The sequence below is a fragment of the Hippocampus bargibanti genome, linkage group LG04, assembly GCF_051943395.1.
Source record: "Hippocampus bargibanti isolate YZ-2025 linkage group LG04, ASM5194339v1, whole genome shotgun sequence".
In the NCBI taxonomy this organism is placed as follows: domain Eukaryota; kingdom Metazoa; phylum Chordata; class Actinopteri; order Syngnathiformes; family Syngnathidae; genus Hippocampus; species Hippocampus bargibanti.
The window spans coordinates 15,574,826-15,590,029 of NC_142737.1; the positions used below are offsets into that span (position 1 = coordinate 15,574,826).

Below are 15,204 nucleotides of genomic sequence, written 5' to 3' on the forward strand. Positions count from 1 at the left end.
TGGGAGGGAAAAACACTGCCAGAGGTCTGACAAAAACCAAAACCCAAACAAATTTGGGAATGGTGCTCCACGTCGTATTTTCAATTCCCGAATGAGTTCGGGAATGGCAGTGAATGAGTTAAAAGGCCCAATCAGAGTTCACAGATTCAATGTGTTCTTTTATGAGACGTTTAATCAAGAAAAAGACATTTGACTAAATATAAAACAATGTACATGTACAATGCAATAGCAAACACCATTACAAACAGTTGCTTTAACGAATTGTTGACAATTATTACAGCCAATGAGGACTAAGCACCATGCTTGTGTTCTTATAACATTGTTGGAAGTGCAGACTGCTCATTCTTCATCAACATCGTGACACGTCCCTGGTTGTATGTCAACTAAGCATTAGTAAGAGGCCTACACATATTCCAAATGCTCAGATATGAATTGCGGACTTTAGTGATGTTTAAATCCAGACTATTTCTTCTTTAGGCCTACAAATACGTATTCCAAATGCTCAGATACGAATTTCGTACGGTAGTGATGTTTAAATCCAGACTATTTCTTCTTTTTCCCTTTGCCTTTCCCTTTGCCTTTACCCTTACCCTTCTTTTTGCCACCTTTAGCCGGTACAATGGGATTGCTAGCCAACATCTTACGAGTACAATAGCCTCTCCACCATGACTGACAGTAAAGAGCAACCTTAAGCTTCAACTCAGCAACTCTTCGTTCTTGTTCCAGTCGACGTTTCTCCATGATGTAGTTGTACTCCTTCTCCAGGTCAGCATAAGGCTTCTCCAGTCTATTGCGTTCTCCTTCCTCCCTCTCCACATCCATCTGACATAACTCCAGATCAGCCTTAGAGAAAAAGATAATGAAGTGGTTTTGATTAATTCAGGTTTTTTTGCCCCCCCCCCCCCCCCCCCCCCCCTTGAGTCAGACGTTTTGGATTTTTGCTCGTTTGACTATACTGGTCTTAATTACACTTTTTTTTACAGATTTGGTAGGCTGGATCGAATCAGCAGATATTTTGCATTGTGATGCAAAATCGATTATCAGTTGCAATGTCTTCATTTAATGATCAAACTGGCATTACTGATTGGACACTGCAAGAATCCAAACTAGGGTGCGGAAAATCCTACTGGACCCTCCGCACCCTGCCCACCACCTTTTCCAGCTACTCCCCTCAGGCAGGCGCTACTGATCCATGCGCACCAAATCCAGCAGACATTTAAACAGCTTCAAACATTTAAACAGCAAAATGGAACTGTATAGTGCCACTTAGCAGTTTTTTGACGACGATACTAGTGCAGCGTGTTCTACCGGAAACAAATTCCTTGTGTGTTCTACATACTTGGCAATAAAGATGATTCAGATTCTGATTCTGGATACGCAAAATGGATGTAAGCACATAGATTAACCGCCCCTCCCCCCCCCAAAAAAAAAAAAAAAAACAAGTGAGCTAAAATAAATTGTATGATAATTTTGGGCACATGTATTTATAATGTATTTGAATGTGCTTTTTTTCAACCTGATAATTGCCAGTCCCAGTTAGATTTTGTAATAACATTACAAAAACAATATTGACACATAGCAGCTTAATTCTTGTTTTTCGTCGTTATTTTACAAATGTCTGTATTATATCGTCCCCTAGTGGTTAAAATTGCGCGGTGGAATGAGCATTACTAGGGTCGCGGGGGTTTCTGGAGCCAATCCCAGCTGTCTTCGAGCACGAGGCGGGGGACACCCTGAATTGGTTGCCAGCCAATCGCAGGGCACACAAAGACATACAACAGTCACTCTCACACTCACACCTAGGGACAATTTGGAGTGGTCAATCTGCCTGCCATGCATGTTTTTGGAGTGTGGGAGGAAACCGGAGGACCCGGAGAAAACCCACGCAGGTCCGGGGAGAACATGCAAACTCCACACAGGGAGGCCGGACCGGGACGCGAACCGGCGACCTCTGCACTGTGAAGCCGGTGTGCTAACCACTCGACTACCGGGCCGCCCTAATAGCCATTAAATGAACATAATTTACATTTTCTTTTGTTTTTATTTCATGTCAATTTTGTTTTTATGTATTTTTAAGTAAATTCGTTTTAAAGGGAAGTAATAACTTGACATATGAGCATCCCATGTTACAAACAAATTGAACTTGTTAGGGTCACCGTTTTTTTCATTGAGTGTCTGAGTTATTCTATTAGGCTCAATACGTTGTATACAGTGTCGTACTTCACGGTTTCGGTGCATCGCGGTTTTTTAGGGGAAAAAATGTACAGAAAAAAATGCCAATGACTCAGAGGTTTTGTACATGGCTGTCGCTTGATTGGTTCCCAATTGTGACATCACCCAATGACAGCACGATATCACGTGGTTTACAGCCATGTGGATTGGCTGTGCATATTCTCAGGCCCGCCCAGCACCCCCCTTTGTTTTATCACGTGGGTTATTATATAACTCTCCTTCGTGAATCGCCTATTGCTGTTGTGTCCTGGTCCCCATTCAACGCGAAAAACGAGGGATTACTGTATACATAATGTGCCTTAGGTATAGTTCACCAACATGTAACAAAAAAAAAATGTTTGAAAAGTTTGTACCTGGTGCTCTTGTATTTCATCATCAAACTTGTGGAGCAAGTATTCAATTTCCATCTCTACATTTTCATTTATCTGTCAAAGAAGGAAAAACATGGGGTTTATTTCATCCGCGTCACATAAAATATGTCAAAAAACAGTACTAAAAAATAAGAGCACCTCTTGGAGTGTTTTCTCCCCTTCTCTGAATTTAAGTGTCGAAGTGTGGATTCGAATGTTGAGTCGGTCTATTTCCTGCTGGATACTGGCTTGCTTCTCTTGAGAAGTCTTGATGATGGACTGGCACTGTTCGTCAGCGAAAAGCTGCCAGTCAACTACTTCTATCTGGTTCTCCTTAAGACGACGCTCCAAAATTTCAATGTCATCTTTCTTCTCGGAAATCTAAAAATCCAATCAAAAAAAAATGGGAGAGGTCAGACATTTAGTGTCCTGAGTTACTGTATATATTTTTTAAATTGCTAACTATTTTAAGGGATGACTGTACATCGGACAAACCCTTTTTTAAATGTTTTTTTTTTCATATTGATGTAAAACATGTATTAAAAAAACAATGCGACATGAAATATATTTTAAAAATATAGTATGTGATTACTTCCATTATATACATGTGTTGATAGAACTGCTCACCTCAACATCTTTTTGGATGATAGCTGCACCTGTTTCTTCGAGTTTGACAATTAGTTCTGTGTCAGGTGGCACTGTCTCAAGGGCTAAGAGTATTTCCTCTTCTGGGCTCGTCTGCAACCTCTCTATCATATGTACATGAAATTTCTTCAGCCCAACGATGAGTGTGGATTCCATCTCCTTAACTTCTATGCCAACCTCTGGTTTCAAACCCGAAATTGCATCAGGGTGGGTCCGGAAAAACCTGAGCAAATCCCTAACGGAGTATTTGAAGTCTCTCTCTAACTGAGCCTTCCTTTTCCGCCGAGCACTTTCTTCTCCTGGGACTCCATCTTTTACCTCCTTGAGGTCAGACGATGTTTTCATCCTTTCCTTTAACGTTTGATGCACCTCAAGGATCTTAGTGAACTCATCTTGTACATCAACAGACGAACAGACTAATTGACGGACGGTGGACATATATGATGTAATCTCAATTTGAGCGATGCAGTTCTCCAGTATGTTTGACACGGTCTGGGCCTCGGGGGAAAGTAGCCTCTGCTGTGGCACCTCGTGGGTAAGCGCAGCATCCCATTCGTCATCTTGCGGCAGACCAGGGGATATGAGCTGAGTGGTGTCTCCCTCTATCATCTCTATCAGCTGAACTACAGACGTATTGTTAAAATTGCCTCAGAGAAAACAAAATAATGACAATCTACAAAAGTAGTTTACAAGCTGAGAGTTACATGTGCATTGGTGGCTTACAACTTAATATCTATTGCAAACCGTATATGATATTTAACATTTTTATTTATCCTATATTATTATTTCATAGAGCGCAAATGGTTGTTTGCTTCTTTGTGCCCCGCGAATGGCTGGCAACCAGGTCAAGAAATCCCATGACTATCGCCCAAAGACAGCTGGGATAGGCTCCAGCACCTCCGCGATCCTCGTGCGGAATAAGCGATTCGGAAGATGAAAAGTTGTGAAGATTGTGACATCGACCCAGAGCCTTCTTACGTTGTGTGATGAGGTCAGGTGATCTACGTTTTTCAAATCCAATGTCGCTACCTTAAAAGAAATAAAAAGCTACATTTTAGTCAACTATACTCGTTTTTGTTCCATTCATGTTTAAAAGTTAATAACATTTAATTCTGACCACGTTTACTTTTGAACTCATGTAACACATTGCGCTTTGTAAAGCTTTTTTATCTCGACTTTTGTCTTGTTCTGAGTGTTGCTAAAATGCAATGACAGTTACCAAACGAAAAGAGAAAGAATGTACATTACCACCACGTCTTTTGTTGATAGTCAGAAACGCACTGTGATATTTCGCTTTCAAATGTTTCCTGTTGCTAGGATACGGTCAAAAACGACGATCAAATGCATTCATACGAGTAAATAATTTATTCAGGATACAACTACTAAAGTTGTATTTTTTATCAATCATATACATCAATAGGTCCATAAAATCACTTTTGTTGGCAACCTTTATTTTGAAACAATATGCTTACAGCGTGCCGCGAATCGCTGAAAGTGTCGTAAAATCCGCCGCCGTCAGACCAAACTATAACTTGGATGCGGATCTTGCTTCAAATACACTCCATTCGTCACTGCTGTTTCTTTTTTTTACTTGGGAAAAAAATATCAAAAGAACTGATCGTGTTTAGCCAAGCCACCTCATATTTTTGGAGCTGGTCTATTTACAGTGTTACAGCATCTGAAGATGCCGCGACGTACGCAGCAGGCGTTCAGCTTGTGACGCTCTGAGTCAATTGATTCAGTGACAGATGTCCCTTCCGTGCTCGGGCTGGACCAAAACTGTAAACAAGGCGTGTGCACATTAACTTAATCGTAGCTTTAATGCCCGTGGGCTCCTTAGGAATTTTTAAATTTCGCATTGCGAAACAATACTACTTGAAGTACCCTTGTTTGTTAGCTAACAACTTTAGCGTTAGCGTCTTACAATTTTGTTGCGAGTGGTTTTGCAATGCACTAGCTAGCTGACTTCACCCTTGGAATGTATTTGCCCACAGTAAATCGAGATTTGTGACAGACCGATGTTTTATTTGTGATTGAAGAATGGTGGTTGACGACGATGACGTGCCGCTTATCCTCACTTGGGACGATGCAAACACCGATTTACTCAACGAGGACCCAGAGAGGGCAGACGAAGGTGAGTAGATCTAGCTTGATTAGATTAACACCGTTTACATCTAAGAAATCTGTGAAATAAAAAGGTATAGAAGAAACATGGGGTGGGGTATTGTTACTTTATACGTTTCTGACGAATACACACGTGGACAACCTCGAACGATTTTTGAAAGTTTCACTGCGACTTCCGCATCTTTTTTTCGTGGGTAAACTGCTCTAGTTGCCATGGGTTGGACGGGTACTTTCCAGACTAGTTTCCCAGCGTCTTCGTCATATTACAATAGGATTTAGATCAAGGTTTTACTTCAGAAAACAAAATGTTTTTCTTCTAGTCATTATTTGGGTGTTTTGGATCACCATCCTATTACGAAACAGATGACCTGTGACTGAGAGCAACCCAGACAGCTTTGTTACACTTCTGTTGATATTAAATTTCTGAATAATAGTTGTAACTGTGATAACAGGAACACCAAACTGATATTCTTACTGCTAGTCTGCTATTCTTTGTGCTTATACAATATAATGAAATGTTAGTTGTATTAAGTTCATCCTGTCTACTTGATATCTAATTTTAAACAGATTATTTTCTTACAGAAAGTGTATTTTAGCTGTTCAATTATGTCACATCTCGTCGCCGTCCTGGGCGCGCCCCGCCCCTCCTGTCACCTCCTCCGCTGCTCCCGGGAGACGGCCCCTCCCATCATCACGCACCTGGGTCCCCACAGCTGACTGTCATTCCCTTGATTGTGCCTTCTGACTATATCTACCGATCGCGCCATTCTGGCGCCGTCGGAGTATTCTGAAAGCCATCCTGGACTTCCGTGCCGTCAGATCAGCTGTCACCGATCTCCCTCACTCACCTCATCCTGCTGTCCTTTTTTTATGCGTGCCTCAGTAAAGACTTTTGTATACGAGTATCTGTCTCGCCGTGTATTTCGGATCCACACCCCCCGCTTTCCTTTCGTCACTCGAGCCCAGCCCTCGAGCCTCAAGTGACGTGACATAATACTCCGACCAACCATGGATCCCGCCGGCGAAGACAGATATCTCGCCGCCCTCACCGAGCAAGCGGAGCGTTCAAGCCAGCTGGCCCGAGCCATCGCGGAAATCAGCCAAATTACCACCAGGCTGGCTCAACGCTTCGAGGCGGCTGAGGCACGCATTTCCGCTCTCACGATCAAGTCTTCCCCGCCCGTGAGTAGGCACGCTCCTCAATTTCCCCTTCCCTCCCGCTACGCAGGCGAGACCGGGCGTTGCGCTCAGTTTTTAATGCAGTGCACGCTCGTGTTTGAGCAACATCCATACGCCTGCGTTAGCGATGAGGCGAAGGTAGCCTTCATCACCAGCCTGCTCACGGGAGAAGCCGAGACGTGGGTGCTGGCCATCCGAGAATCCCGACCGGAGCTGCGCACCTCGTATCCGGACTTCGTCGCCGAGTTACGCCGGGTTTTCCATCACCCGGTGACGGAGTCCGAAGCGGAGGGGAGATTACTGGACTGCGTCCAAGGGGCCCGTTCAGCCGCGGAATACTCCGTCGACTTCCGCATCCGGGCCGCTGGCAGCGGCTACGGCGACCGAGCGTTGAGGGGGGTGTTTCGTCGCGGATTGAACACCGACCTCAAGGACGAGTTGGCTACCCGCGACGCGGGCACCACCTTCGACGACCTGGTCGCCATCGTCATCGGCCTGGATCACCGCCTTCGGGAGCGACAGAGGGAGCAGCGCGGCCGACGGCCCAGACAGCCACGCAGCCGGTCCAGATCTCCCACACCCGGCAGCGAGCGTGTGCGGCGCCTGGAGGAATCCCCCGAACCCATGATCGTTGGGGGGGGGAACGACCACACCACCCCCGGGGCTCGTCGCACCCAAGGCCCCCAGGCGAAGACCTCAGGTCCACGCAAGTCCCCGGCAAGACGGCGACCACAGCGACCTCTGGAGGTCAAATCCACTACCCCCGTTACGCGGTTGGAGCTGGACAGCGAATTAATCGGCCCGTCCAGCTCCCAAACCGTGCGGGCCCTAGTGGACTCTGGGGCCGACGGGTGCATCATTGACCCCCAGCTGGCGGACTCGTTGGGCTGCCAGCTGATCAATCTCCACCCCCATAAGGAGATGGTCGACCTGGACGGCAGACTGTTGGCCCGAGTCACCCACCTCACGGCCCCGCTCAAACTCCGGGTGGCGGGGAACCACGTCGAGCACCGCCAATTTTTAGTTATGCCCTCCCGGAATGCGCCGTTGGTATTGGGTCTCCCCTGGCTCAATACCCACGACCCGTCAATCTCCTGGGAGGGCCCCACCATTCAGGGCTGGAGCCCCTACTGCTACGCCAACTGCCTACGGTCGGCTACGGCAGGGCGAGACGCCTCCCGCGGTGGACCGCCGGAGGCCATCTGCCTCAAGGGCGTGCCACACTGCTACCACGACCTGCGGGAGGTGTTCAGCAAGGACAACGCCCAATCCCTGCCGCCCCACCGACCGTATGACTGTGCTATTGACTTGCAGCCAGGGGCTCCATTACCGGACTCCAGACTTTTCCACATCTCACAACCGGAACGGGAAGCCCTGAGCGCTTACATAGACTCCTCCCTCGCGGCGGGACTCATTAGGCCGTCTCGGTCTCCGCTGGGCGCAGGGTTCTTCTTTATTGACAAGAAGGACGGAACCCTGCGTCCATGTGTCGATTATCGGAGTCTGAACGACATCACCATCCGTAACAAATACCCCCTCCCCCTCATGGACTCAGCCTTCACGCCCCTTCAGTCCGCAACCATTTTTTCTAAATTAGACCTCCGCAGTGCGTACCACTTGGTCCGCATCCGGGAGGGGGACGAATGGAAAACTGCATTTAAAACCCCATTAGGACATTTTGAATATCTGGTGATGCCGTTCGGACTCACGAACGCTCCCGCCGTATTCCAAAATCTGATCAACGATGTGCTCAGGGACTTCCTCAATGTTTTTGTTTTCGTTTATCTGGATGACATTCTTATTTTCTCTCGTTCTGCAGAGGAGCACCGGCAACACGTCCGACGGGTCCTGGCGCGGCTCCTGCAAAACCGGCTCTACGTGAAGGCAGAGAAGTGCGAGTTCCATGTCCGCTCTCTGTCCTTCCTAGGGTTTGTCGTGGAGCGGGGGCAGCTCAGGGCCGACCCTACTAAGACTAAAGCGGTGGTGGAATGGCCGATCCCGAAGACGCGCAAACAGCTTCAGCGGTTTTTGGGGTTTGCCAACTTCTACCGCCGCTTCATCCGCGGGTATAGTCAGAAGGCACTCCCCCTCACTAACCTCACGTCCTCTAAGATCCCCTTCAGGTGGACGCCCGACGCAGAGGGGGCATTCAACCGCCTCCGTCTTGCCTTCACTAACCCCCCAGTTCTGCGTCATCCCGACCCGGATCTCCCGTTCACGGTCGAGGTTGACGCATCCGAATCCGGAGTAGGGGCCGTCCTATCCCAGCGCTCTCCCATGGACCAGAAGCTACGCCCATGCGCCTTCTTCTCCCGCCGGCTCAGCCCCGCCGAGGCCAACTATGACGTCGGCAACCGGGAACTGCTGGCGGTCGTCCTGGCCCTTCAGGAATGGAGACACTGGCTTGAGGGAGCGAAACACCCCTTCACCGTCTTCACGGACCATAAAAACCTGGCGGCCATCCGGTCGGCCAAGAGACTAAACTCAAGACAGGCCCGATGGTCACTCTTCCTCACCCGGTTTAACTTTTCTCTCACCTACTGCCCAGGGTCACAGAACACCAAGCCCGATGCCCTATCCCGCATCCATGAGCCGGCAGAAAGGGAGGAGACCACCACCAACATCCTGCCGGCCCAACGCATCCTGGGTGCCCTGAGGTGGGAGGTTGAGAGAAAAGTACAGCAAGCCCAGGGGACGACCCCCATCCCCAGGGGCTGTCCTAAGGATCGCCTGTTCGTCCCCCCCCCTCTTCGCACGGAGGTGCTCGTCTGGGGGCACACCTCCAAGATAGCTTGTCACCCGGGGGTCAACAGGACGATCCAACTCATCGCCCAACGGTTCTGGTGGCCGGGGTTCCGGAGGGACATCACCCTCTTCGTGAAGGCCTGCCCGACCTGTGCCTGTGGGAAAGCCTCCCATCAGCCCCCGGCAGGACTCCTCCGGCCGCTACCGGTACCGTCCAGACCCTGGTCCCACATCTCCGTTGACTTCGTGACAGGCCTCCCCCCCTCCCGTGGCAAGACGGTCGTCCTTACCGTTGTGGACCGATTCTCCAAGTCGGCCCACTTCGTCCCGTTAACCAGGTTGCCGTCCGCCATCGAGACGGCTCAACTCCTGGTTAACCACGTCGTCCGTCTCCACGGGATTCCGACGGACATCGTGTCGGACCGGGGACCGCAGTTCGTGTCCAAGGTATGGAAACGTTTCTGTCGGTCCCTAGGGGCGTCGGCGAGCCTGTCGTCTGGATACCATCCCCAGACCAACGGACAGACGGAGAGGAAGAACCAGGACCTGGAGGCGGCCCTCCGGTGCGTGTGCCTCCACAACCCGGCGTCGTGGGCCCTGCACCTACCCTGGGTGGAGTACGCCCACAACTCCCTGGTCTCCGCAGCCACAGGTCGGTCCCCATTTATGTCCGCCTGTGGCTATCAGCCGCCCTTGTTTCCCACTCAGGAGGGCCAGGTGGAGGTCCCGTCTATTGAACATCACCTCAGACGGGCCCACCGAGTCTGGAAGGAAACCAGGGACGCCCTGACACGCACCGCATCCCGGAACCAGCGGGTGGCGGACCGTCACCGGAGACAGGCACCCAACTACCAGGTCGGGCAGGAGGTGTGGCTGTCGACGAGGGACCTTCGGCTGGCAGGGTCTTCAGCCAAGCTGGGCCCACGCTTCACGGGTCCCTTCCCCATCGAGGCCATCCTCAGCCCGGTCTCGGTGAGGCTCCGGCTGCCACCCACCATGAGGATCCACCCCGTTTTCCATGTTTCCCTCCTCAAGCCAGTGGAAACCTGCTCCTTAGCCCCCACGCCCACCCCCCCACCTCCCCCCCGGATGTTGGCCGACGGACCGGTCTACACCGTGCGGGAGATAATGGACTCCAGGCGCATGGGCAGAGGAGTGCAGTACCTGGTCGACTGGGAGGGCTATGGACCGGAGGAACGACAGTGGGTCCCACGTGCCTGGATCCTCGACCCATCTCTCATCCGGGCGTTCCATGCGGCTCACCCCTCCAAACCTGGTGGGCCGCCAAGAGGCGTCCGTTGAGGGGTGGGGCACTGTCACATCTCGTCGCCGTCCTGGGCGCGCCCCGCCCCTCCTGTCACCTCCTCCGCTGCTCCCGGGAGACGGCCCCTCCCATCATCACGCACCTGGGTCCCCACAGCTGACTGTCATTCCCTTGATTGTGCCTTCTGACTATATCTACCGATCGCGCCATTCTGGCGCCGTCGGAGTATTCTGAAAGCCATCCTGGACTTCCGTGCCGTCAGATCAGCTGTCACCGATCTCCCTCACTCACCTCATCCTGCTGTCCTTTTTTTATGCGTGCCTCAGTAAAGACTTTTGTATACGAGTATCTGTCTCGCCGTGTATTTCGGATCCACACCCCCCGCTTTCCTTTCGTCACTCGAGCCCAGCCCTCGAGCCTCAAGTGACGTGACAAATTACCTGACATGTTTTGGCGTATACTTCCGCCTTCGTCAGAGTGTCACGGATGTTGTTGTGACGTGCCTTTTTCAGCTGGTGTTACTATGAGGGTGTCACCTACCTGTCAGATCTGACAGGCAAGTCACATACCATTGCAAAAGAGAAAATCATATCATGGACTGGGAGAAGGCCAGAGTCATCCGCACCGAAGAAAACAAACATCAGCGCTAGATCAGGGAGGCCATTGAAATCCGGAAGCGAGAACCAAGGACCATCAACAGGGATGAGGGATCTTACATGCACTCTACCTCCTGGAGGGACGAGCGGACCGCGGGGGATGCGTGACTTGTCTGTCAGATCTGACAGGTAGGTCACGCCCTCATAGTAACACCAGCTGAAAAAGGCTCGTCACAACAACATCTGTGACACTCTAACGAAGGCGGAAGTATACGCCGGAACATGTCAGGTAATTGAACACCTAAAATACACTGTCTGTAAGAAAAGAATCTGTTTTAAATAAAAAAATAATGAAATGCTTTCTTATGAGTATGTCCTACAAAATGACAATGTATTAGTCAGCGGTGTCACAAAGTTTTATGAGATGGGGGGTTGGCCCCTGGAGATGCACAACCATTAACCATTTGGCCCCTTTTGTAGTATGTGCAAGCATCCACTCACCAGTCCAGGTTCCATAGCGTAAAAGTTACATAAGACTCATCAAAGGAAATGCATCCTCAGCAAAATCTTCTGGCCCACCCACCTTCGCGGTCATGTGTAGAAAGTGTGTGAATGTTAATAATAATAATACATTTCATTTATAAGCGCCTTTTAAAACTCTCAAGGTCACTTCACAGTCACAGGATAAATTTTTGTCTGTGGGTGAGCAGCGGCAGCCACACATGTCAGCGTGTATGTTGCCTAAGCAGGCTATTGTACATGCCAGTAACTCAAATAGATAGAAAGCTAATGTTGTGCTAGGACATACTGGTTCTTCAATGGAACAGGAAGAAAAGTGGATGTTTTCAAGGATGCCAAGGAGTGTCAGCTAAGAGGGAAACATTGTTACTGAGAAGTATACTTGGGACTCTTTCCTTGATTGAGGAAACTCTTGAAAATGGATTTTCCCTTAATTGACACTGTTGTTACAATACGTCTGTGTAAGCTCTCAGTCGTACCGGAGTGGTCCATCGATGAAAAGGTTTGTTCAGCCGTCATCTGTACTTCTTTGAAGGTGTCGGACGTTTTGCTTCTTATCCAATAAACTTCGTCAGCAAACTAAAGTCTTACTGGTACTTTAGGCCCTATATATATATATATATATATATATCCCTACTGTCCAGACATGGCGGTGCCGGCCTCTGCTGTGATAGGTCCCTGCTCTCAGGTTGGGGGGAGCAGACGACTACTCCCTGCAGCTGCTCCACTGATAGTTCATATCGTTCTGACTAACGACTGGCCTGATTGCCCCACTTCCTCCGGTATCACCTCATCAGTATTGCTAATCCGATGTTGCCTAAGCAGGCTATTGTACGAACGATCCAAATTGAACCTCACCCCACCATATCAGTTAAGTGAAGGATTTAGCTGTTTTATGAAAATCGCTTCTTTTACTCCCCTTTCAAACCATCTGTGTTCTTTCGCTAAGATTTTAACCTCATTGTCGGCAAATGAGTGGTTGCTAGCTTTTAGGTGCAGATGTACTGCCGATGTGAAGAAGAAGTGAAACTTGTTACAAATTATATGACAAGTCACATGATGGGGTGGATGGTGGAGAAGCTCTCGTTGATGATTATTTAGCTCTTTGGAGTGCGACAAAGCCGATCAGATTGTTTTTTGCTTCGAAGCTGATTGTTTCCCAACAAATGATTGATTGTCCGTGGACATTTTAAGGTGTTCTCAGGGGCAGATATGTGTCATTGTGGTCCTTTTTTTAATCTGTGCATTATAGATACACATATTGGTCTTGATTTATTCCATTCTGCATGTTTTTTTGCTTGTTTGTTTCTTCGATTCTCTAATTGAGATCTTGGTGACACCCAACTTTTGGCACATATGTACTCACCTACTACATTGGGGCTAAAGTTCACATTTTACCACTGAGGCACAAAGGAGATATTTTACCGCCTTTGCTGCTGTGTTATAAAAGGCCAACTTTGTTTCACATACCGGCTTTTGTCTTGAATGGATCCACACTTTGCCTCCTTCACTTGTCAAAGACGTTCACATTACCGCGATCAAGAATCTCTGGAGTTCACATCAGTCTTGTGGAATGTTGGGCCATCTGTATCCCCATGTGCGTGGAAGCTGAAACAAGCCTGTAACAGCAGCGAATGATACGTGCTTCTCAAATTCGACCACAGAGAAACACACACCGCCACAGAAGTATCAATGGAGTTTTTAAACAGCAACTTACCTACTTTACTCCGAGATCTGCGAAGTAAAGAAATGCCTTTGGTGGTCTCTTCATATTGCCGGCAGATACAATTGGACTGCTATGGTAGGAGCAGCTGCCTAATACGCGTTTGACCTATTTTTGACCCAACCCTGTCATTCTGTATACTTGTGTATTCTTCCAGATGGTGGCGCTGGAAACTATGACAATGTAAATAGATCTGCAGTGTCAACACCTGGGCCTCAAACACACCGAGCACACAATGTGTCTATACGGCAAAGCTGGGAGATGAACTACCAAGAGGCGGCCATTTATTTGCAGGTATTCACAGGCAGATGGGCAAGTGGACAGTGTTGTCAATAGAGCCGCAGTGTCACATGATTATATGATTTGATATCACCCACCAGTCCTGACCACGTTATTTGAATGTAGGTTTCACGTTACAAGCTTTGGCTCTGAATATTTTTCACAATTCCTTTCGCTGCTTATCACTTTAAAGGTGAAAAGTTGATTTCTTTTTCAGAATTACGCATAATATTTTACATGGCGTGCTATACCACAAAATACTTCCACAAATGTAAGCCATTTTTGCTAGCATATTTATATTTTAGTCAATGGCCCGTGGGTTTTCTCCAGGTCCTCCGGTTTCCTCCCACACTCCAAAAACATGCATGGCAGGCAGATTGACCACTCCAAATTGTCCCTAGGTATGAGTGAATGTTGTATGTCTTTGTGTGCTCTGCGATTGGCTGGCAACCAATTCAGGGTGTCCTCCGCCTCGTGCCCGAAGACAGCTGAGATAGGCTCCAGCACCCCCCGCCACCCTAATGAGGAATAAGCGGTACGGAAAATGAATGGATGGATGGCGCAAACCAAAATTGAATTGTAGATTAAAAAAAATGACATATGTCTTACCTCCATGTGTCAAAGTCAATGGCCGGGGCCCAAATCTGGCCCGCCACATCTTTTGATTCGGCCCGCGAAAGCAAATCAAACTTGTGAACTTCCTTGATGCTTGCTAAAGTTCAGACCAACATTTCCAATTGTCCCATGTAAACCACAATAACAGTTATTATTTTTTACTTCAAATTTGAAAAGTAATTATTCATTAATTTGTTGTGCGCTCGTTTGTAATATGTTTAAGGGGATGAAGCATTGTAATGGTTTCCCCAAATTCATAACGGCCCCCGAAAGGAGACCGTAACTACAATGTGGCCTGCGGCAAAAAAATGAGTGTGACACCCTTGTCTTACAGTACCTTTCAAAAGTGTATCTATTTATGTTAGCTCATTCATTGCCATTCCCAAATTTATTCGGGAATTGAAAAGCATGACGCGGAGCGCCATTACCGAATTTGTTTGGGTTTTGGTTTTTCTTGTGGGGCGATGCGGATCAACCTCCGGTCAGACCTCTGGCAATATTTTTCCCTTCCAGCTGCTACTGTTTCAAGCGCAGATAATTCCAGACCCATATAACTTATGAATTAATTCTTTTTTTTCCTGATGCATTGAATGTTTATGTAGTCCTAAAACTCCTGCAATTTGAGTGAAAATGACAAAAACCCTGGCACTGGAGTGGACACATTTTTGCACATTGTCTGGCAGTGAGTGAGTTAAAGATGACACCATTATTGATACTGAGCAACAGCTGCAGCTGTAACAAAGCTCTTTACCAAATATTGAACCTAAATAATAATAACCCAAATATATTGTGAGGATTTATTGGGATCATTTTGATTAGTAATAATATTACAACAGTATGCATGGCGTGTTATAACATAACATATGATCGAACCATAGAGGGTACATACCTTCCATACGATCAAGACAGTATTAAAAAAAAGAGAAATATTTT

At 48.0% G+C, this 15,204-nt stretch overlaps 2 protein-coding genes across 5 annotated transcripts in view; one reads left to right on the forward strand and one right to left on the reverse strand.

Annotated features, from left to right (window-relative positions):
* Positions 1–159: 159 nt before the first annotated feature.
* Positions 160–13,259, reverse strand: drc10 (dynein regulatory complex subunit 10). Of its 2 annotated transcripts, XM_088994301.1 has the most exons (6): positions 13,125–13,259; positions 4,206–4,256; positions 3,210–3,850; positions 2,742–2,963; positions 2,586–2,657; positions 160–843 (listed from the first exon to the last, which is right to left on the reverse strand). In XM_088994301.1, exons 3-6 carry the CDS (start codon positions 3,834–3,836, stop codon positions 544–546), a joined length of 1,221 nt encoding a protein of 406 aa, XP_088850427.1. In that variant the 5' UTR covers positions 3,837–3,850; positions 4,206–4,256; positions 13,125–13,259; the 3' UTR covers positions 160–543. The 2 variants fall into 2 exon arrangements, with proteins under 2 accessions (XP_088850427.1, XP_088850429.1); XM_088994303.1 differs by lacking the exon at positions 13,125–13,259 and adding an exon at positions 4,476–4,522 and having other exon boundaries at positions 3,210–4,256.
* Positions 4,723–15,204, forward strand: part of tpcn1 (two pore segment channel 1) — a 31,330-nt gene continuing 20,848 nt past the window's right edge. The window contains exons 1-3 of one of the 3 annotated variants that reach the window (XM_088994299.1): positions 4,723–5,017; positions 5,267–5,361; positions 8,350–12,263. In XM_088994299.1, coding sequence (XP_088850425.1) covers positions 5,268–5,361; positions 8,350–10,577 — 2,322 coding nt within the window. In that variant the 5' untranslated portion in view covers positions 4,723–5,017; position 5,267 and the 3' untranslated portion in view covers positions 10,578–12,263. Of the gene's footprint in view, positions 5,018–5,266; positions 5,362–8,349; positions 12,264–13,171; positions 13,456–13,534; positions 13,672–15,204 lie in introns of those variants that run through there. The other 2 variants (XM_088994298.1, XM_088994297.1) reach the window with 2 other exon arrangements.